Genomic DNA, 24,898 nt, shown 5'->3' on the forward strand with positions numbered 1-24,898 from the left:
TCAGTTTGCTTTTGTCTGTTTGTTTTGTGTCCCTGGGTTTGGTTGTATATATGCGGCACTAATAAAGGATTATCTTATCTTATCTTATGTTCATGTACTTGTCTGCACTTGTTTTCTACTCACTTTCCTACACAATGAAAAAGGTGTTTGTATGAGTGGTTCTCCAGAAACACCACACCAGAGGCCAAGCATTGAGTCGGGCTCTGAACAGGCATGTTTTTTAATGGGCTCTGTACCAGTAGTAGTAAGAGCATGAAATGGCCACACTGAATAAGATATACAGTATATTCTATACACATATTGCTTTAAAACAAACCTCATGTGAATGACAGCACCCTTTTTGCCCCCCCACTGTCGTACTTTACTTTGCCGTTAATGCATAAATCACTTCCCTGCTATTAAAGAGGTCATTTATTCTGACCCCCTCTCACAATATTTAAATTCTTACCTTTTTAATTACACACTCCTGGGCTTTTTCCTCATATCCTGAAGCACATTCTCATTTTCTTCTTGTCATAACAGCAAATGTTGGATTTCATCAAGAGGGTTTAGTCTGAAGGCAGTGTGGAATTGCATACCACGGATTCAAGGGCATCTCTGGTTTGTTTTGCGATAAATCAACTTAAAGTCTCATCATCCATCCAGATGCTGCAGTGATTAACGCCATTTCCTTTTCTTCCCATTTAGCAATGTTAAACGGATATTTCTTTGTGTTTAAAACATATTAGATCTGTAAACCATCCACTTCACTCTCATCATTTTTTTTCTATTTAGATCCTGAACTAATGAATCCGTCTCTAATGGATTCACTTATACGCCTCCAACGCATTTCACAATGTTCTAAGTTTGTCGACAGCAGCGAGTAGCCTGAGAGCTTTGACTCCACTGCTTATCTGAAATGACACAAATATTTCCATGCAGGACGACATTGTGACGTGAGTCGCCCACAGCACGGAGCTGGACAGTGGTGGCTGGTGGCGTGGCTGCTATAGCTAGGTACACGTTTTGTTTTCGCCCATACCAGCTGCCCATGCTTGCAGAACAGTTATATAGTCATTACTGAGGCCAGTGCAGATATGTTGACATTATGGACGGGTTGCTGCCAACTCGCAGAGAAGCTGCCGGATGTGTGAGCAGCAGAGGAAGAAAGTTTAGTGAAGGTTTGTGGAGAGTTTATTATTCGTTCCCCCCCCCCCCCCCCCCCCCCTCCTCCTTCTTACTTACCTCGGTAAAACTTCACTTTCACACACCTGAGTTATAAGTTCCACATGATTGGCTTTGGAGCTGCTTATCAGAAAGAAGAAAGGTTCCAGATAAAGGCAATGCCGAGTCGGGAAGGATAGCTCCCACTCACCTTCCAGGAGAGCACTTCTCTTCACTTCTCTTTGGAAATGGCAACAAAACGTGAATTTACCCCTGTGCTGCCGCAACAGGATGCACGCCGGCAAAGAGCAGGCGATCAAACAAGAGACTTTTAGAGCGTGCACACTGACTTCTTACACTCCTGCCTGGCTTTTATCACTTCTACTCTCCCAAGTCTCCACCAGAGAAACAGCTGGCGTTCTGCTAAACACTCGCGTTTGTGAGTCGCTCATTCCCGGCAAGCGACTTCGACGCTGACAGTAAAAGGAGGGAATGATTTCAAATTGTATTCTGCATACACAGTGCATGATGAGCACAAATCCAAAAGAAGCTATTCCAGATATGAATCAAAAGTTTGTTTGCAACCTTCAACCAACACGACGAGGTAAGGAAAAAAAAAAAAAAGGATTCAGAGAGCCTCCTGCAGTGAGTGAAGCACATATTAAAAACGGTAATATTTCTCTTTCACTGTTTGCCTCAGCACATATATCAGTTTTAAAAAGCAAGCTATGTCTCTTTATTTTTAGAGTAACTTCACAGGCAAGTCATTAAGCTTCATCAAAATGCCATGGGATAGATACTTGCACCTGAGCCCCATGACTGTGCTCTACACACCTCTAACAATCTCCCTGTTGGTATACACTGCAGGAAAATGGGACAGTGGATTAGCTTCAAATCAGAGTAAATGTTGACGTATTATGCGCCCCAGTCGGCAGAAAACATGTTGGTCATTGTACGTGTTGACAAACCAGACGTTGAATGTCAACTTTTCTGAACCAAAATCAAATCATGTTTGCACAAACGCACGATGACACATAGTTTATGTTGCGGCAACAAGACTAATTGGTTCGGGTGAAAGAAAAAGATCATGTGTGATCTGGTTTGTGATCAAATGAAACTGTAACAACGTGACTACTGTAAATGAATAACCACCTCGCTTAGCGGCCTTTCTTACGTAACGTAACAAGCATAGGTAACAAGCGTTTACCTTTGGTTTAACACAGGACACCAGCAGCGGTCTTTGTTTGACCCACCACCCCTCTTATCACTCTTTAACAGTAACTCAATAACAGCCGCTTCTCCTACATTTACATCCATACGTTAACATGGTTAGCAGAAACATACAATGGCAAAAAGAAATTCCTGGCGAAGAGAATTTCTACTTTTCCACATATATTTTATCATACTGTATACATTTCCTATATATATATATATATAAGGTTAAAGGCCCAGTGTGTAAGATTTAGGGGCAGCTAGTAGTGTGTTGCAGGTTGCAACCAACTAAATACCGCTCTGCTATCCCCTCGTTAGCAGAGCGATATTTAGGACGTTGCCTTTCCAAGCATGTAGTTCTCGGTAAGGAGAGTTATCTTTTGGATTTTTTTCTTATCATTTCTACATGACACATTTTAAAAACAAATGACTTCAGAACAGGACCAAAATTTATTTTAAAAATATATCTAAGTATTGTTTCTAGAGCAGCAACAGTAATGTTTACAACAGCAAAGTCACTTTATAAAGTCACTAATATCTCACCAGAAATAAATGTAAAATGTCAATAATATAAATAGAGAATGAAGAACACAGACATCCGTCAGTACCAACCATTCCTCCTGGCTGCTGTGTCTCAGCCAGCAGAGGAGTTTACAAAGACAACATAGCGGCGATGGCCGATTGAATTAGGTTTCACTTTCGTTTGCATGTTCACAGATGTATTAACGTATTGTTTTTTTTTACACGCAAATATTTTATTGCATGTATTGTAACAACTCAATAATCCTTCACTTCACCTGGTTCACATCACCTCTCTGCTTGCGCTTCGTGTGTGTGTGTGTGCAGTAGATCAGCCCCATAGAGAGCAGATGAACGCTGCAGTTTGATGATAAATGACAGCAAAACATTAACTAATAAAAGCACCAGTAACGTCGGGGCTTATCCATACTATGATCTTTAATTATTTAGCACCGGGGCTTGTTTACAACAGAGTTTCTGAACGCACCCTACCTTCAGAAAACATGAAATGGGTAAATCTCTCGCCAGAGCTGGTGTGTTCTCGGCTGCTGTAGAAACATGGCGGACTAAATATAAATGGATTTTTCTAAGCATAAGGGAAACACTAGGCTTCTTAGTTTCAGGTGATTATACACTGATTAAAACATAGTAATGAATATTATATTCCACTGCAATTAATCCCTCTGAATGTTACACACCGTTCCTTTTACATTTATTTCACCAGCTCCTTCACTAGAGAACGCCCCTACTTCTCCGGTCTCTTTTATTTTTTAGCACATTTAGACTTTGACTTCTTCCTGACCCCGACATGTCAGTTATCATCACTAACAGCACTCCAGAGACGTTGTTGGAGCACAAACTCAAACGTACTGGCCACTACGGTGCACTGCCACTCTCCAGAATCCCACTCTGTAATAATCCAGCCGACTGAACTGTTTTTTTACAGGCCTTCTCATGCCATGAATAATTAATGGAGGAAGTTGTTTCTGGTTGTTCGTTGCTCGCCAGCTTTCCAGGGTTGAGAGATGTTCTGAGGGATTGTCCATCTAAAATCCTGCACTCTGAAAAAGATTTGAATCACATACTGTAACAGTATCATCTGTGACCAAGTGTGAGGGGAAACCGGCTGTCAGTTCACCTCTGAGAAGAGAGAGCAGAGCAAAAGAGGGTTGGGTTAAAGGACGATGTGGGTCAGGTCAGCAGCTGACAATCGCACTGAAAACAGGATGGATTTATCTTCTGTGTGACCTAAATAAAAGTCCTTCTAGACTTCATGAAAAAGTCATCATGTCTGGGAGGGGATTTTTTAAAGTTTCATACTTTATTTAAAAAATTCATTCTGGAAAAAGCAGTCCGGAGCGTGGCGAGCAGAGAAGGGGATGAAGCAAAGACACGTGCCTAACCGATGTCAAGGTTGGATGGAGAGCACGGGCCGTGAGTGGGATACACGACAAACGCTGTCACTCAGAGCGATCTTTGAATGTCAGCACTTCTGTCCCACTCCGGCTGTTCCTTTAAGGGATTTCCTCCAACACTGCATTTGCCAGACGCAGTGCAATGATGCGATCAGGTTATATTCGGTAAGGCCTGAGAGCAGGATTGGGATTCTGTGTGTTTTTTTTTTTTTCTTGACAAAGTTTATGTCAACTCCAGTCCTCCCCTTTCCCCTTTCTGCTTTCCTTGTTGTTTGCATGTATCACACTCCAACATATTGTTGTTATGTGGAATCTTTTTGTTTTACAGCGGACGATCTTCTCTCACTTTCTCTGCGCTTTGAATTAGCAGCAGCATGGATTCCAGCATGGTCGACAAGCACATTTTCGTCTTTCAGTTTGTTTCACACATGGGTTGCTTTTATATTTCCCTTTCACTATCTCCCACTAACACAGATGCATAGAGTCGGATGTGCACATAAACACATTTCTTAATCTATTGAAAGAAAGACAGACTTTGGTGTTCAGTGCTCGGTCTTTTGAGGTTCCATTATTTCCTTCATGCGTCACCGCTCTCCTCTCTCACGTGTGTTTCACTGACAACTCTGAACACCTGTGAAAACAGTATCTTCCAATCTTGAAGTGGCAATTCTCCAAAGTCATTTTCAATTAAGCCCCAGCGGTTGTGCATTAGAGGAGAGATTGTACAGCCGTTGCCTGAGGTGAAAACATGGAAAGATGCAAGCGTGTGTGTGTGTGTGTGTGCCATCTTTGAGCAGGAGTGTGTGTGCATGCTTCATTTGATGTGCAAGAGTGCAGCCCAGGGTGAGTGTATATTCCACAGATAAACTCCTTGACAGCTTGTACATGATGACTCTCCTTGCCGAGATCTGCTTTGCTGATGGTAGCAGTGATTGTTAAAAAGGCAGCTGCAAGTTTGCTACCTCTACTAAAGACATGCTGCAACACAATCGTTTTGGCATGCAGCAAATATCAGAATGGGTTTTCATTTTCCTGAAAAGTCTTCGTATTCTGTCAGTAGAATGTTGCTGATGGAAATGTAATGTGTTTTTGCAGTGAATGGCGGGCTGAGACTGGCAATCAGAGTCTCTGTGTCTACCTTTCTGTGTTTTAATGAATCCTTTTTCAACATTACAGTGTAGGTAGTAATGTGCCATGTTTGCAGGGTCCAAAATAAACCTTAGGGGATAGATAAAAAAAAATGACCAGCCAATATTAATATATTGCTTTTTACTATTGCAAGTTGCTATTATTACTATTTAGCATGTCATCTTGGTCTCATATGTGATTCCCTGTTTATACTATAGTTGTGTGCAGTAATAGCACTTACTGCATCCAGAAATATGAATGAATCATCTGTTCAACAATAAAGTGTAGCTCCTTAATAAATTCACGGGTATTCACCTTTAAGTGCAAGACAACACACAACAGACATAAACTCATTACAAACACAAATCAATATTCTATTCTTGTCCAACTAATAATGATTTTTGGAACCAACCTGGTGAGACACCGCCGCCTTTGCCAGGCAACGTTGGTTAACATCCGTTTGTTTGTGGTATCGTGTGACTTCAGTGTTTTAAAGGTTAGTTCAGCATCAATAAACTCACACAATAACACAAATAAACTAACCAATCAAGGCAGCTGTCGACCAGCAACTCCCTTGTTTTGAGAGGTAAAATTACCATTTTTGTCAATGGAGTCTTGTGTATTTGAGGAAAGCTAAGATAAAAGCTTCAGTTCCGCCTTCAGAAAGGGCCGTCTGACAGCGAGGCTAAGGGAAATTATTCTAAATAAAGCATATACTTTAACTGATATTGACAGGTGTCTAAATTACGTTCACAGCAGTACATTGCTTTGCTCCCGTGCTGGTACTCCTGTCTGTTTCTACAAACTCCATATACTGTAGTAAAACACTGACTATGGAGAAGAACCTCATACAACCACACTTCAAAAATCACATTTATTTCTTTAACCCATCAGAATAATTTGAGACATGCTATGATAACGAAGAAATTCTGCACATGGTACTTTAAAACCCAAACACCAAACAACAACCACAGTGCTCATTAGCAGGACGCCACTGCATTGGAAATACATCCATGTGTGATACGGTATGGATCCTCAATGGTGGTATATGTCATATTATATTAGGAAATCAACATATATGTTACAATATAGTACATTTCTGTTTATGAATGGAATAAAAAGGCCTGACTAATGGTATTAACAGTATGGCAAAATATCTGACGGCGTTCACTTTCACTTACATCAAGCACATTCTGCCACGGTTTCCCAAAGCCAATCACATAGATGCTGTCAAAATTGTAAAACTGCTCTCCTCTCTTCTTCTGCCGATGCAACCCTCCTCTACCCCATTCACCTCCAGTCTTCATCATATCCAGTGCCCTGTCCTGCTACTCATCCTCATCATTGGATCTGAAGCAACTTCTTTCCTCACTACCATCAGTGTCTAGACTCCAGGGGGAATATTCTTCATCTAATCACAGCACCACTACCCCCATTTAAATTATTACATCACCATAGAGTCCCATTGCCAAAGACTCTTCACTATTCATTTTATCATGCATTTGTAATAAATGATTGCTTCACTCTAATGTAGTCTCTCCTGATTGAAATTGTTATTGTCTCCCTCTACAATCCCATTGCTACCCAGACCTAAGGTTTGTATTGATAAATGAATGATTTGAACTAACCATACATTCAAACATTCAGTTATCTACTATGTTGTAATATATGGACATATAATGACACTGAACCACAGAATAGCGTTCGTCTTCCTTAGACCCTTTGAGGGTTGATTATTCTAATGCGAAAGGATTGGTCAGGGGAAGCAGCTTCAAAAGGAAGTCTATACTGCCATAACAGTGAACCATGACAACAGTGTTTCCGCCTGAATGTTGTCTGGAGTGCCGGCTTAGTGTTTTGGATTAAAGCATTTAGAAATCCAGTGGTTGAATAACCAAGTAACAGACTAATTTCCCCGGGCAACTCATCCTCCATTTGTTTTCTTTGCGTCACACAGGGAGGATGCAACCTTTCTTTTGTTCACGCCTCAGAGGAAATGGCAGGGAAACACCCTGGACATGTCACCAGGCGCTGCAGGCCACCACACAAACGCCTTACATTCTACACAGTAGGCATTTCTGGCTCAGTGAGCATTGATCTTCAGTTTAGATGAACAGCTAATGCAAGTTAAGACTGTTTTGTTGGACATCTAGCTTACCTATAACTGTTAATTAGCTAATGCTCCTTGGCAGATATTCTAAGTCTCCAGTAACACTTGGATCCTCACAATTTAGGCCCGATGCCAATGTGCAGTACCAGTACAGTTTAGTGTCCTGTCAGACTATAAGGATCGGGGTTGGGGGTTGGGGCTCGACAGCTTTTCATTGCATGTGAGTCTAGTTCTGAATCTCATCAAATCATTGTAGGTTGGTTTGGTGGGAAATAAAGATAACTCTCAATTAAAAAGTATGTCAGCACATCTGTCATCTATGCAGGGGGCCAGAGTTTGCCTCCCGTCACAGACCTGTAGCTAACATTTAGAATCTGTATTCATCCTAACCACAATCATTTTGCCTGACCCTAACCATAAATTAAACATAATGTATTTGCCATAACCATGATATTACCATATTATTAACCCAGCTCTATAGCCAGGTCAGAGCCAGAGACAAAGTTTATCGAACAACCTTTTTGGAAAGTTACGTGGTATAATAGTATAACGTTTCAGAAAGTCCACAAAACAAAGTAGTTGTATTGCCTTAACCAAGCTAATCGTTTCACAATGTTAACCACATGGTAGCATGCATTTCTGCAACCATGAACCAAAACATTTAACATTCAACGTATCCTTGGTTTGCAGAAACGTACAACGCCAACATTTTCTCTGGACTGGGTTGCATTAGCCACATTTCAAAAACAAAAAAAATGTCCTTGTTGCTCAAATTAAAGCCCAGATTGAACCGAGACACATAGTCGTACTTTGACCTGCAAATTACCAAATCAGTGCTTACTGGGGAGGTTCAGATTCTCTGACTTGCATTGAAGTGGGAAGAACTCAGAGCAGCCGTAGAAAACTCACACAACAGTCAAGAGGACATACAAACTCTGAATTCAAACACAGCTCTGTAGAGAGAGTATGAATGCCCAGTCGGCCCTTTGCTGGGTACATGAAGGTTAACAAGAGGATCTTCAGTGTGCCCAAATCTGGTCTCTCATTCTCTGTCATCAAACTCTCAGGCATTTTGTTCTGGCGACCGCTCTGCTTGGTTCTTTCTTGGTCGTCCAAAGTACTCTGGATTCTATCCAGAGAGCAGGCTTGTGTGGAGGACCTGTGGCTGGACCAGAGCGTGGTCCTGGAACAAAAGACTGCAACAATTCAGATAACTGCAGAGGAAATGTCTGTGTTCAGGCGTCTCTACCTCTGACCCCCTCAGTACTGCAGAGAACGCCTCGCTTCACCAGCGATGTGAATGTCTTTCAAGCGCATCAGTCAGTAAGTGTTCAGAGTCTTCAGGCTGAATTTTGCCGCAGGGTTCTCTGCTAAGAAACCTTTACTCTCGCCGTCTCTCTCGCTCTCTGAGCTTCCTGTGTCTCTGTGTGAGTCTCTTTCTGTGGACAGACAATTGAGTTGTTGCTGCTTCGGTTCAACTCTGACAACCACCTGATGATGCTTTCATCTTCAGACACCTGATGAATATTGATTCGGTGTTTCCTGTTTCATTGTGTCTCTTTGCTGGTTCGTGTGCGCTGGCATTCACTGACAGTTTTTTGTTCAGCAGCCATCCAGAGTCAGGTTAACAGAGAGAAGAGTCAGATAGGTAACCTGTTTTTCTTGACACGGTATTGTACAGAATTCATTTATCTTTAAATCCTGTGTTCTGTGATGTGCTTTGTTTGAGCTTGAGAACCTAAGATGATTTAGTTGCAATTTCCATCCCTCACACTTTGAAGTGCATGGCTTGATTTTCTCTCTCTTTCTCCCCAGAGCACGGTCAACTGTGCTGCTTTACCGACAGACATCTGGCAAAACCTCACAAACATTCCCGAATGCAATTTCTGTCTGTCTTTTTCTCCAATCATTTGATGTTCACACACTCCCAGAAAAAAAAATGGAGGGCTTCACGTAATGAATGGAAACAAATGGAAACCTCCACTTTGTGACTGTGTAGATTCAGCACATGGGCATATTTCTGCTTCTTTCCATGCCAGTTTACACCGTTTACATATTTTTGTAATGTGCATTGATTCATTTATTGCTGCTGCACGTCTCCGTGCATACTTCGATGTTCATTTTCCGTCTTATTGTTGTAATTAGCTGTCCACTACCAATTCCCATGATGCCTTGGCTATGTGGCAGCTCTCATCCTCAAATGTTTTGTGGAATGGTGTATGAGATTGACTATATCCTCCAATCTATAACACGGTGTCTATACCATGGGTAATGTGGTGTAAATCTAATGGATAATGTGTAGATTCTCCTTTGTGCAATTTATATGACTACGGTGTTGGTCAGAGGTATTATTACTCAGAAATATTGTTTATTTCATTTTAGTACCATCTTGGCGGTAATAGTGTTGAAGAACAGAGGGTGACAGAGTTAGCTTTTGTATGTTCAGCAGTCAATAATGCTATTCAAATACCATCCATACATCCAAGAAGATCATATTGCCAGTGTGATAAGTCTGTTTCATAGTCACAGAATTATTGTGAAAATCTTCCACTCAAGAGAGTCTGATGTAACATCTTGATTCAAATCTGCCTTAATCTCTTACTGATAGTCACAAACACCCTTCCAGCTGCTATCTTTCACCACAAGCCTGAAACAGCCATAGATTCTACAGGAAAGCTCACAAACTGCTTGTCGGGTTACTTTTTACAAAAAGCACACTGGAAGTATTCCTCAGGTTGAAAATATGTAGAACACATAACTCAGTAGCAGTATCTTCTGTTCTTCTTTGGTGACCAGCCTTTGTCTTGTGCCATATGCTGACAGAAGAATATAGCAGACAAGGCATCACATCCTAGTCTAATCAAAAACTAGATCCTTAATCCTTAGAAATAATCAGTCACATTGTAATATCAACTCAACTTTAATGCACAGATAATCAGTGAAGAGAACCATAAAACGAAGATGTACACCCCCATATGTAAGAATCAGCTCAAATTGGGCTGGTCAGTTCCTGAAGACTTCTCTTGGTTCGAGGGCCGAGGGCCGGAGCCTGTAACAAAGACGTTCAGTTGAAAGAAGCAAAATTATCTTTGTTATCTTAATAATATATACAATTAATTGATCACACATATGTCATGTTCTCTGAGGCATGTATTGTTGAGGCACTTGCATATCCCATTGTTTCAGGATGATTGACTCGAAGCAAGATGCACGCACACACACACACTGTTTGAACAGCATTATTATTACACAGGTGGGTCTTGGGATGGTCACAGTAAAAGGTCGGTTTTATCTTGAAAAAATACATTTATCGGTATTTCACATGAGCCACAGAAAAGCATTTTTTTCGATCAGTATCTGGTGTGACCACCATTTATTTATCTGTTGCCGTGCGACATATCTCCTTCACATAGAGTTGATCAGGTTGTTGACTGTGGTCCTCTTCAATGGTGGTGTGAAGTTGCTGGATTTTGAGAGGAAAAGGAGCACGCTGTGGTACACGCCTGCCCAGAGCATCCAGACATGCTCGATGGGTCACATGTCTGGTGAGTATGCAGACCATGCAAGAGCAGGGATGTTTTCAGCCTGCGGGACATCACAGATCCTTGCGACAAGGGCCTGTCCATTATCGTGCTGCAACATGAGGCGATGAAGGCGGATGAATGTCACAACAACACGTATCAGGATCCCATCACGCTATCTCTGTTCAAATCACCACACAGCTGTATTGGTTGTCTATAGCTATACCAGCCCATACCATAACCCCACCACCACCATGGGGCGCTCTGTTCACCACGCAGGCAAACCGCTCGCCCACATGACCGCCGTCTGTCGGTACAGTTAAAACCAGGATTCACCTCGCGGCGTCCAAGGTACAGCTCTTGCCTACTCAAGTTGGTTACGATGACGAACTGCAGTCAGGTCAGAACCCTGCTGAGGACAAGGAGCGTACAGATGAGCTTCTCTGAGACCGTGTCCGTTTGTGCAGATATTCTTTGTGTGTGTAGACCAACTGCTGCATCCGCTGTCCTGGTGGCTGGTCTCAGACCATCTTGCATATGAAGTTGCCTGATGTGGAGGTCCTGGGCCAGAGCGGTTGCACGTGGTCTGCAGATTGTTGCATGTACTGCACACTTCTCATAAACCACACTGAAGATGGCTTATAGTAGTGAGATGAACATTCAGACGTGTGTGGCGCTGTGTTGTGAGATAAAACTGCTCGTTTTAGAGTGCCACTTTATTGTGACCAGCCCAAGGCACACCTGTGTAATCATGCTGTTTAATTAGCATCTTGATATACCACACCTGTCAGCTGAAAGTGCTCTTCGAACACACACACAAACACAAACGCATGCACGCACAGACATCCAAAAACCACACCAATGTTTTATTTTGAGGACATATTCCGTCAGGTAACAATGTTTAAACGTATGCTGTTTTGTTGTTATCGTTTTTGGTTTCCCTGCATTTGGGTTTATTAAACTCAGTTGAATTGTAACGTACATCCATTATCCTTAAAAGGTTACATAATTAAATCATGTTCATAGAAAGTCTTACAGTGAATTTGAGAGTACAAAATAACAGCTATTTATTTGTTAAAGTTCATTGGTCTCTTCAACCCCGTCAGACCTACATTTGTATTCATTATTTTTTTCAAGTCTATGAAAAAGTATTTGAGTGTTTGTTGAACCCTTTCTTGACATTTTGAAGTTAAACCACATCTTTGAGGAAAAATATGAGGTCGTTGTCAAAAAGAGTGCCATCTCTGACTTTAGGATAAGTGTGAGAACACTGAGCAGACGGTACAGTGTCTTGCTGACAACAGAACTGTGGTAGGAATCAAAACATTGGATACAATACAGTGTAACCACTGGCTGACATGCAGCCTAGTCACTGGTCCATTTCCTCATTTAATTTCCCTTTACAAATATATAATGTAGGTGGGTACCATCCTTTTGTCGTTCTGCCGTTTCCTTTAATAATCCTTTAATAATCATTTTTATATGTATCAGCTCTCTTGTGCAGGATATGAGTGTTTGGGGGGGGGGGTTACATTTAATCTTGGTCCAGATCCAAGAGCGGATCTTTGCTGCTGTCTGCACCAGATAGCCCCATTTCCATTAATACATCTAATCATATGCATTACTGTGACTAGGTGATGAAGGCATGCCTGGCTCTTGTGCTCACCCACGTCATACCAAAAACAACATATGTTTCTATGCTATTTCTGAAGTCTCCTCTCAGGAGGCTCCAACAGAGTTACACAGAGGCCAGCAGTTCACTGCCCCTGCTCCAAATTCAGGATTATTCTCAGTGCTTCTCCCCACACCTCCACTTGAATATGCTGTGGAAATGATGCTGTCCGTCAGACTCATTATTGTGCCTTGTAATCATAGCAACTACGGTGTCTCTCAGAGGCATTCTGAAAGGAATTCAAATGAGAGAAATCTCTGTGCAGTTTCACTGAAACCACGTTACCGCTGAAGGAGCACAAGCAATAGGCGCTGACTAAAAAAGGAATCAACGCTGAAATAGGTATCATCTTCACTTTCCTAATAACACTGTGAAGTAGGCTGCATATCCAAATGGGACTTATGCCACAGTTGTGGGTGGGTGCTTGGGTCCCCACTGAGAGCAACATTTGAAAATCCTGGGCACATGAATGCAGCTTTCACAGAAAAAAGTGAAAAGCGAACAGCCCTGTAAATGCTGTAATATTCTACTTGAAAGCAGATTGGGTAGTTACTGGTGATGATGGATTCATGTGGAGTTTCTAGGGACTGGGCTGGCTAACAGGCTCATTCCCACTGTTAAATTATTAAAGCCCATGCGTTCAGGAACATCCACATGTTTCTGCACTCGACATATTTTATTTCATAGTAGTCATCGGGAGAGAATTAATTATTTACAGTGCCGGGTCCCCAGACATTTTCGAATGGTTCGTTTTTGTTGGCAGCTAGAGATGATTGGTTAACCTTCTCTTGTTCTATTGCCAATGGTTTCACACTCGCACAGAATAACTGTATAAAAGCAGTACCATACCACCCTGCATCTGCTTGTTGTTTTACCCCAGGGTGTGATATTACATTCTTTTTCATCACTGCAAAATCAATATCATTTGACATGAATCACACAATGTCCCAGTGATCTTTTGTCTGTTTGTTTACCCAATAAATAGTCAGCAAACTTTCAGTATGCTCTGGTTTATCTCATATTTCCCTTTATTTCCTCCATTCAGATCTACTGACTATGGCTCCACATACGAGAGGATGAACGACAAAGTCGGATCCAAGACTGTCCTGAGTTACCTGTACGTCTGCCCAACTAACAAGAGAAAGGTGAGAAGTTCAAAGGAGTTGATTTTTCAGACTTCGTGCAGATTCTCTCTCTTATCGATACACAAGCTGTGCTTTTCTTGTTAAGACTGCTCATATCCTGTCAATTCTTAAATAGCGGCCGCCCCTGCAGAAGAGAACTAGGCCTTTTTTATACCAGGCTTATGAAAGAGACCTTTGCTAATATTTCCCCCCGTTTATACCTTTTGTAATATATTAATTAGAAGTCTCCTTTTTTTGTGATCTGTTTGAATGTTGTTGATGCAGACTCAAAACTTCATACTCCCGTACGTGGAGTCATGATGAATCCAAGATGATCACATCAGTGATTCCATTACAACTACAGTCATGTCATACCTTTTATTTTCTGTAACAGAAATACTGTTGTCTTTCACTGATTATAGTTAAGCTACTTTAAAACCTCAAATGGCATAAGCCTTCCCGTAGTGGTAGGCTTTTGATTTGATGCTTTACGTGCCAACAGGATATCAGGTGAAAAAGGCAAAAACGAGTATAAAGAAAGATTACAACATTTGAACAATACATCTAAATAATTATATTTACCAGCTGCATCACTTGATCCAATTGATCTGTCTTTCAGGGAGTTAATCATATGATCTCACTCCAGTGATTGATATGGAATTGCTGTCCCATACAACAAAATGACATTGTAATTAAACAACACAACAAACATGATGTTTTTGTTAAACACAGCCAAGTCATTTTATTGAGTTTTATTTTGTTTTGTTTCAATTCACCACACGTTTAAAACTGTGACCGTGATACGGAAGAAAACAGGTTTCCCTCAAAACAAAATTAAGAATGCAGTTTAGTTGTATGAGAAAGTAACTTTGTAACAGACAGGTTTGGCAATTGACATCCCTGAGTTTTGTGTTGTATATAATTATATGTGTACATGTTGAAAGTAGCCTAATACCGAATGATAACATCAAACTAGAAGAGATTGGACTGATTTCGTGAATGAAAACTGTATTTGTGAGACTGGCGCGTATGACATGACTCTGTTGCTCTACAGATTGAATTAGTGCTGTGGGGATTTATATTATGCTGCATTTCCTATGTGAGCTGAAACATAGAATATAGAGGAAATCCAACATGCTTCATTTAGTTGGTCAGTGTTTGCATACCACATGTTATTTGAGAATTTATGGTACAGTTTATCTGTGGACATGATGGACGTGTTAATTTATGGCAGTGACTCTTTCCTATGTGTCTAGAAACCACTAAAAGTGGAATATAAGTATTTTAGGCGACACAAAAACAGTCAGAAAGTATGAGTATTGCCAGCTGCCAACCATCTGCCAACGTCTTTAATCTGCCCGAGAGTTCTGTCAATTACTCCTCATTTCATTTATTTTCTAACATTCTCAGAATTTAGTTAACTGATCAGTATGTGGTTTGCACTGCATTTTCTACCATTTGCCTCAATCTTCTGTTCATTTAATTTAATAAAACAATAACCTAACCTTCCTTACTTTCCCGTTATGAAAGATTCACATCTGGCTTCCACATTAGCTGAATTCATTTGTGCATGTTCTAAATCTCTACACTGTGATTCACAACTCCTTATCTGGCAGTAAATCTGATTCGCCCTCGTGTGGTAGAACTCTGCTGGTCTGGTGCTCCGAGCAACAATGTGATAGACAAGTGGAATTGTAGGCCATTGAGGTCAGAGTGCTGCAAGCAGCTCAGTTAAAGTAGGAGTCTCGTCTCCATCTGTAGACATCTGTTTCCATATCAATATGTTTCTAGTCAACACACTGTACAGGAATGAACAGTATCGCATGGAAATACACACCACTGTGTAGATATGGACAATCTTCTCCAATTGGCAATTAGTAATGGCTGACGACAAAGTCAACATTAGATATTTTCCACAGACGCTATATTAAAAAGATAAAATAATATTTTTTGAATGGTTCCTACAATACACGTAGAAAAAGTAGCAGATACGCGTATAACGTAGGCAGGGCAATACTCAACTCCGAACATTTATTTTTACATCCTGACAGTTCTGTTACTGTGGCAGGACTGTATTGCTCATCAGTAGAGTCTTCCTCAAGCTATTATGACAGCTGTGAGTATAAACAGTAGCCATGTTTGTTGTTTACGTTCATAATGTTAATTTTTGGGACGTGTCTTTGGAAGGAGGACTGAAAGGACAGGCTGTCAGTGTTGACTACTTGGCAACTTTCTTATTAGATTTAGTGACTTTTGGAGCTTTTTTGGTATTTCTGTTGGATCATTTTTTAAATCTACTCTAAAAGTTGCTCTTGCTAGTGTCTCAAGATTACCAGCCCATAGCTTTAACTTGACTATTGCTGCCGGAAAAATAGTTAGCACGTAAAGGGAGAAAAGAAAGCTTTTGAAAGAAAAAATGTCCCTATTGAAAATGAAAAGTTGAATAAAAAAAAAAAAAAATGGACCCTTGCTTAATTCAGTAGTAGGGCTAGATAGCTTCTTTTGAGCAAGCGGTACTAAGTGCTACTTTTCCAATTTATTTTAGCATGCAAATGAACATGAAAACAGGAAATTCAAAGTACGGTGGAAACTACTTCTCATGATCACGGCTATCCGGGTCAAATTGATCACTATAACGTATGATTATTACAACTGATTTATTGTGTTTGTTATTTTTATTTCTCATGCAGATTACCATCTAATTGACAAAAGTATATTTATTACTTGAATATAAAGCAATGAAATGGACAGCTTCACTATTTACTACTACTATTCTCCTCGCTCACTCCCCCGGTAAGCACATGGAGAGAGGTGTGTGCCGTTCGTCTGCATGAGCTGCCCGCGCTGTGGTGGCGCAGAGCCAGTTGAGGACCAGCAGAGTTTGACTTTCAGGGCATTATGTGACCAGACATTATCAATCCACTCGGCGAGGGCGGCTTCGGTCACAAGGGCTTTCCCCATTCACCTTCATTTTTCATTGAGAGAAAATTACTTTTTTGTCATCATTTCAATTTGCACGCAGCACCAGGTAGCCAGCCAGAAGCAGAAGGAATTGTATGATATTGTATGATAGGAGGAAAGTTAAAATCCCCCAAAAATAGATTGAGTTAGCGCTATTATGACGGGTCCTAGTGCACGCTATTATGACGGGTCCTAGTGCACACTATCATGACGGGTCCTGGTGCACACTATCATGACGGGTCCTGGTGCACACTATCATGACGGGTCCTGGTGCACACTATCATGGCGGGTCCTGGTGCACACTATCATGACGGGTCCTGGTGCACACTATCATGACGGGTCCTGGTGCACACTATCATGGCGGGTCCTGGTGCACACTATCATGACGGGTCCTGGTGCACACTATCATGACGGGTCCTGGTACACACTATCATGGCGGGTCCTGGTGCACACTATCATGACGGGTCCTGGTGCACACTATCATGGCGGGTCCTGGTGCACACTATCATGACGGGTCCTGGTACACACTATCATGGCGGGTCCTGGTGCACACTATCATGACGGGTCCTGGTACACACTATCATGGCGGGTCCTGGTGCACACTATCATGACGGGTCCTGGTACACACTATCATGGCGGGTCCTGGTGCACACTATCATGACGGGTCCTGGTACACACTATTATGGCGGGTACTATTGTACGCAGTTATGACGGTTCCTAGTGCACCCTATCATGACATGTCCTAGTGCACGCTGTCATGACGGGTCCTAGTGGACACTATTATGATGGGTTCAAGTGCACAATATCATGACGGGTACTATTGCACACAGTTATTACGGGTCTTAGTGCACCCTATCATGAAATGTCCTAGTACACGTTGTCATGACGGGTCTGGTTCATGTTATTATGATGGGTCCTAGTGCACAAGGTTATGACGGGTACTAGTGCACCCTATCATGACATGTCCTAGTGCATCCTATCATGACGTATAGTGCACACACGCAAGTATGATTGATCCTAGTGCACTCTATCATGACAGGTCCCAGTGCACACTATCCTGACGGGTCTAGTGCACGCTGTTATGACGGGTCCTATGCACCCTATTATGACGGGTCCAAGTGCATGCAATTAGGACAGGTCCTGATGTACCCTTCCATGATGGGTCCTAGTGCACGCTGTTATGACGGGTACTAGTGCACCCTTTCATGACGGGTCCTAAAGCACGCTGATATGAAGGTTCCTAGTGCACGCTGTCATGACAGGTACTAGTGCACCCTATCAGGACGGGTCCTAGAGGACGCTGTTATTCCAGGTCCTAGTGCACGCTGTTATGTCGGGTCCTAGTGGATGCTGTTATGACAGGTACTAGTGCACCCTATCATGACAGGTCCTCGTGGACGCTATCATGACTGGTCCTGCTGTAAGCTAGTAACTAGTTATGAAACACACACACACCATTGTGCGTATGTAAATACTTTACCAACACTAAATTGGATTTTGAAGTTGAATGACTTACTTGGACTATTTTATTGGGAATAGCTCTCTTTCGGGGGACCCCCACTCCACAGGCTTCAGTGCAAACGCATTGCCTGCACTGTCTATATTTACGCCCCTGATAAGCACTTTGCAAGATACAGTGACATTGAGAAACATATTTCTTTATATTTATATGCTAGAATTATAGGAGTGAAAGAGTACATTTTTAGTGTCTAGTATGCAGACCTAAAGGACATCAGCATAATGTAGATAGGTCACAGTCACCAGATAAAGAGGTAAGACTTGACCTGCTCCGACAGGTGCTGCAAAACTATAAAAATGTTATCCTTGAAATTAATCATTTTCTCCAGGTTGACCTACCTGCCTACCTGCAAATGTTGAATACATAAATATGTGTGTGGCATCAACAAACAGAAAATAAAGCATGACTCCCGTGTTCGACGAGGACGTGCTCAGGTTCATCAGACTCACTTTTCCAAGACCGAGCCAAGGTTCTGACCCTGAATATGTTTGCATGGTGCCGGAGTTAATAGGATCTCAGGACTATTGAGCTTAACCATGTCAGGGCGAGGAACAGATCATAGCCAGCACTGATTCCTCCTCATGACTCACTCCTCCTGCCTATCTTATGGGGAGAACATTTAATTCCATATCAAGGGCATTGCAGGAATGTATTCCCTAAGGTTCTCTCTGTTGTTCATGTGAGGTATCTGTTTTTTGTTATTTTAGTTATATAATTATTTAATAGAAAATTGTTAACGCCCCAAGGACGAAAACTATAAAAATATCCTAAATGTAAATAACACTGAGGAACCATATTGTTCGGATATCAGTTTCGCCAAAATATATTCAAGATATTTGATATTTTAAAACTAATCTATATAAAAAAAGAACATTTATGGTGTGCATGTTACTGTGTAAGTGTGTCATCAAAGGACAGAGCCAAGAACTTGTAACAATCTCAGGAGAATATTTGACTCTAATGGTTGACCTCTGGCTCTGCCGGAGCCGACTCCCCCTCCGCACCTTATCTCTGATCTAATTCTTTCGATTTGCCATCCCGTAGATGGATGACAGTTTGCCTGCCTGCTGGCTACATTCCTTTGCCTCCTTGCATCTGAGTGGCATTATTTAGCTGTGTTCTACCAGATAACAAGAGCAGTCTGGGTGCCTAATCACTCAGTGCAAGAGATAATTGTCTGCTGCTCTTTGAGATATTCCTTTCAACCACAATAAAGGAATCGCTACATGTTCACTGCGATGGTTCTGGAGGCATATGAAGAATTTTGTCTCTTACATTGTCCGAGAAAAAAAAGTAGATGGAAGCTGTGACCTTTACAATGTTACATTATAGATTTGAATGATAGTAATGACATTTAACGCAAAGGCCCCTGAAAAATGCTATCCGTCGACGTTTTTTCCCAAGCTCGCTGTGCTCTCAGTCCTTGAACAGCTTGACAGAACGGCTGGTAGATCGGGTTCATTTAAAAAATAAAGACACGCACATTTAAAATGCCATCGAGGAGGCAAGACAGTGAAAACATGATAGCTAGATGTGGGTGATTAAGTCTTGATCCATGGTTAATGAGCATATTGCGGCAACCACTCTGTTAAAACCTCCTGTCAAAGACGGACTAAGCTCAATTGATCTGGCGTGACGTGATTCATGTACTGCCGGGTGTCTCTTTCCTTCCGTCTATGATCCATACCTCCGCTCACCTCATGATCTGACAATTACCGGCTTCTATCTCTGTGCTCCAGCTTATGCACAGCTCAACATCAGGCTGATAAAAACACAACGGCTATCCTTCTAACCTCTATCCAATACGTATTGTTACCCTCCTCACTCGCCCGCTTCCTCTCCAAGGCTGAGTGCTTGCTGTGAGGGAAATCTTAATCACCCCCTGCTAATGCTATCGGGCACTGTGATTTTGAAAGTGAGTAATTATTTTCTAAGGGTGATTGTTTTAGTAGAAATTGGCCAGTGTTCCTGCCTTTGTGTTGGCTTTGATTTGGTTGTTGGTTCCATCTAGTCGCAGAGGCGACAGACAGAAACTGGATTTTTAGAAATATGTGTACGGTTTGGAAATAATGTGTCTGTTTTCACACTTGCATGGTGGTAAATGAATGAAGTGAATGTGACAATATTTTCTCGGCCTCATTCCCAGTGTTAAACGAGCAAATTGCGAGCCTCCATGAATCAAGACTTGTGAAAAGATGAACTAAAATCACTGTAATTGAAAGATATATTTACAGCGTGAATACGGAGACTGAGATTAACACTCATGAGTACAAGGCTTGAAGGGAAAGGTTAGATTTTAATATGAAATGTACATGTGCAAACACCTTGTCAAGGTGTTTCTACTCTTCTATGTCACTGAAACTCCTTACATTTGACTCAGAATAAGGCCAGGCAAAATGTAATTTCTCATTCACAATGGACTCTGCTGCTTACTACAGTATTATAAAATATGATTACTGCTTAAATACCTCTGACAAGCTCCAAAGACACATGCAGATATCAGGAGGGCTTGGCATTGCACAGTGACAGGTAAAGGATGGCAAGATTGGCGAGTGCGGGCCAATGAGAAATACAGGTCGAGAATGTGCTGCCTGTTTATTGGTGCTTAATGAAAAATAATTTATCTAAATCACCGCCAGGGAGGGATTCTAGTTTAAGCTCTGGAAAAAGAGCTGGCCTTTCTGTCAGTGACAAATGTGCTGCTGTTTTTGCAATTCAAATTGATTTGATGCGAGAAAACCCGGCCATTCGCAATCCTTGTGGAGATAAACATTTAAAGCTGCACCAGTCAATATTTTTATATTGATAATAGTACAAAATGATTCAGTGTTAAGTGAAGGGGTTTGTGAAAAACACACAGAGGGATATTACCCAAGTCTGCAGTTCTTCATAGCTCTAAGGTTTCCTGGCTCGCAAACTCAACTCTCATCAACTCTCATCAACCTTGTTTTCAGCCAGAATGATAAACCCACTACTTTGCCAACACCAAACAGCAGACGAATAAAGTTAGCCACGAGCTAATTCTGCAAAGAAAGTCGAACAGATAGCAGCTAAAGAGATGGATATGTTCCTCTGCAATTGGCGGAGGCCCAAACAGAGTAAATAAACTGTGTGAATATGTATTCAACGGCATATGTCTGATTCAAAAGAATAGAGCGCTCCTAAAATATATTACACACCTATTCTCACACCTCTTTAGTCAAGGAGTTGCTGTCACCATTTTATCAGCCTCCACAAAGACTCTCAATGTCATTAGCTGAAGGAAATATGCATAGTGGAATTCCTGTTCTTATTGAATTCTGTAATGACTGTGATAGCTCTGGCAGAAATATTCCAACCATGAAATTAGGGCTTCTACAACTGTGTTGCTGTTAAATTTGAAATTAGAATTTTATTGGAAAGAGAAATGGTAAGAAATGACATCCTAAAGAACTAGCTGATAAAGAAAATAACATAGTGTGTATATGCCGGTTCATGCATGACTGCTTCATCTTGTTTGTGCTCCATCACCTTTCTGTCAAATACAAGGACTGTTTATTTCATGATTTTTTTTTAACCCACTTGTGTTCTTTTTGGTCACTTCTGGGAAACGCACTATTTCACCTGTTGTTCATCTGAACAGCCTTGATCTTATTTTGGAAAGAGATGAAGAATCCCTCCCCCCATGAGTGCACAGGAGGAGCCACAGAGCCATGGCAACCGCAGCACAAGAGTCAGGCTGATGAAATGAAGTTGGATATATGGATGGTTGTTAGCCAAGAAAAAGCCTGACGAGTGCCAAAAGCCAGACCTTTTCTGCTGACTCTGCCGCCTCTAACATCTCTCCTCTACCTTCTCACCTCCCTATCTTTCCACCTCTTTACTTAAACTCACCCTTCACAATCCTTTCCTCTCCCGTCTTCAAAAACTCTTACCTGCTCCCTTGCATGTGTGCACGCTCTCCTTCTCCTCCCTCTCCATCTTCTCAGATCATGGTGTTGACGGATCCAGAGTTCGAGAGCAGCGTGCTCATCAGCTCCGATGAGGGAGCCAGTTACCAGAAGTACCGCCTCACTTTCTACGTCCTGAGCCTCTTATTCCACCCCACTGAAGAGGATTGGGCCTTAGCCTACAGCCACGACCAGAAGGTGAGATTGTGTCGTATCTCTTTTCTGTCCTCGACACAATTAGCAGCATGCGTTTTACTTTGAGTCGCATCTACCTTTATGTTGTCCACAGTACATAACCACCAGGGCCTGTAGCCAGACCTTTATTTCAGACATGCTGTCACTAGAGACAGGCCTTCATTTCTACATCCACCTAATATATCTTAGTGGAAGCCTCATAGTTTTCCGACCTGCTGTTAGTTGTGTTGGTTTTAAAGGAGCCCCCCTCAATTTAGCATTACACCTAAGTGAATATGTATTCATTATGGGAAAGTTAAGTTGAATTGTTCTCTTGCCTGTAGACAAAGTGTATATGTTTTTATTAAACGTACCTGCTTATCAGCCCTAGCTTTGTTTTGGACCCTGTCTGAACATAGCAGATATTCACGTATTATTTGAGACCTGGCTGTCACCGTTGTTGAGTTACTGCTTTTACTTCAGAACAACAACACTTTAATAATAAATCATTTTAAAAACATATGGAAGTAGATTCACATTAAAATGCAGAAATACATTATCCTGTAGATTGTGCTTACCATATATGAAGCGTATCCTATATATTTTCATCTTTTTAATTAAATGTATTATATTTAGTGGATGTTATGACTCTGGGCTAATTGGGTAGCAGCTGCTTTCCTCCTGTGAAGTCTCACATCTGCCTCTAAATCTTATTTTCACACATATTCAGTCACAGAAAGCAAAAAAAAGTCACAAGGAACTAAACTTTACTTTGAGCTCCACTACTTTGCCCCAGCTTTAAAACTCAGCGTGAACATTCTGCTTTGCTGCTATTTTAGACTGCAAGAGGAACTATTAAGATGAACAAGTTCAGCCAGGTTCAAGAAGTTCAAATCCCTGTGAAGTCTGGGTAGGAGTAGTTGAAAGAGAGGTGCTGTCTGCCTTCAGCCAAGGTTCCGGGCAAAACATAAAAGTATTCTGATGGATTGCAAGGAGTAAAAACTACTCATCAGTCGCTCCTGTTATTTTAATCCAAAACAGTCTTTCCTAATGCTAATTAAAAACAGCCCTGAGCAGCTTACATTATCCATAAAAAATATACAAAATATAAGGTGTGCCTTACTCGCCCATGAAATAGACTCACAATATCAATGACGGTAACAGCTATTGATCTCACTGATGACATACATCTTAGTCATGAAGGTGGGATATACATCAAGCAGCAGAAAACAACCTCAAGGAGGTAGAGGTGGCTAAGACTTGGATTCTGCAACTCAACATTGACAAAGTAGTAGGTTTAAGTGCAATGACGATTACAGGTATTATGAGGATGTGACTAATGTGGCTATAATTTGCATCCTCACTAAGGACACCTTGGCACACAAAAGCAAAAGGCCCAGGCATGATTATCACCACCGCTAGACCCATTTCCATTCCATCCATGAAAGTGTTATCCAAATACTGCAACCACCTCCTGGGGCTATTGTCGCAAATAAAGAATATGTTCGTCATCTAGTTAAAAGAGGTTTACACAGATATTATCGGTTGCTTAATTCAACCTGATTTCCCCCTCGCAGGCCTCGGCGCCTTCATCTCGACTGTTGAGCCAGCAGCGAGGAGCTCATTTTCAGCTTGTAACCGCCTAATAGTTTTCAGACTGGGTCACTCTGAATTTAATCAGCTGTAAGTTGGTGCTTAGCCGTGGTTTAGTGTGGCCCTGAGGACTTAACTTTGAGACAGGGGTGAGACTGTTTAGTGAGACATCAGAATGCATATCAGGACAAATAGGCTGCAGTGAATTATTTGTTGTACTTCTTGTTTCTCTTTTATTACATTTTTTTTTTAAATTAACTTTCAGTGCAGTCCCCTTCTTGAGTAAATTTAGGAATTTTTAGATTCACAACTCTTGGTGACCTTTCCAGGCTCTCATCTCGTGACTGTGAGGGGTTTGTGGAGACAATTACTCACTGATGTAGTCCCAAGTTAGTTTCTGAGAATAAGGCCAATGTTGGTGCCGCCAAGTGAGGGAGTTATGTAAACCGGCTGACACAGAATAACAGCAGAGGCAAGAAGCTCCACACGTAGAATAAATAGGGATTGTCTTATTTTATTCCCTGTGAACCATTTGAGCTACCAGGAGACTGGGTGTTTGTGCATCTTTTCTTTTTGACAAAAGAACAGGCTGTTTTTTCTAAATTCTCAAACTTTCTTGCCCTGTAGCTGACATGAAATCTACAATATTTCTGATGGTGTGTTGGCAAATATTTAGTAGCATTTGAGGGATAATGCAGAGAAATATATTTCTCCCAACAGGAATAAATCAGATAAATATTCTCCTTTTCGTCACTTGCAATGGAATTGTAGGGATTTGTAAACAGAATGAATATTAACTGCTTATGCCTCAGCAAACTTGAAAGACAAGGCTGTGACTCTCTAATGGACTGTGTAGTAATTACTGTAACTCATCCAAC

At 41.4% G+C, this 24,898-nt stretch overlaps 1 protein-coding gene across 1 annotated transcript in view; it reads left to right on the forward strand.

Moving 5' to 3' along the window:
• The window catches only part of sorcs3a (sortilin related VPS10 domain containing receptor 3a), a 204,646-nt gene that overhangs the window by 98,897 nt on the left and 80,851 nt on the right, over positions 1–24,898 (forward strand). Inside the window, exons 3-4 of the mRNA XM_076091868.1 lie at positions 13,766–13,865; positions 22,293–22,451. Coding sequence (XP_075947983.1) covers positions 13,766–13,865; positions 22,293–22,451 — 259 coding nt within the window. The remainder of the gene's footprint in view (positions 1–13,765; positions 13,866–22,292; positions 22,452–24,898) is intronic.

Source organism: Anarhichas minor, unplaced genomic scaffold (assembly GCF_050575085.1).
Source record: "Anarhichas minor isolate MPS153535 unplaced genomic scaffold, ASM5057508v1 ptg000014l, whole genome shotgun sequence".
Lineage (NCBI taxonomy): Eukaryota > Metazoa > Chordata > Actinopteri > Perciformes > Anarhichadidae > Anarhichas > Anarhichas minor.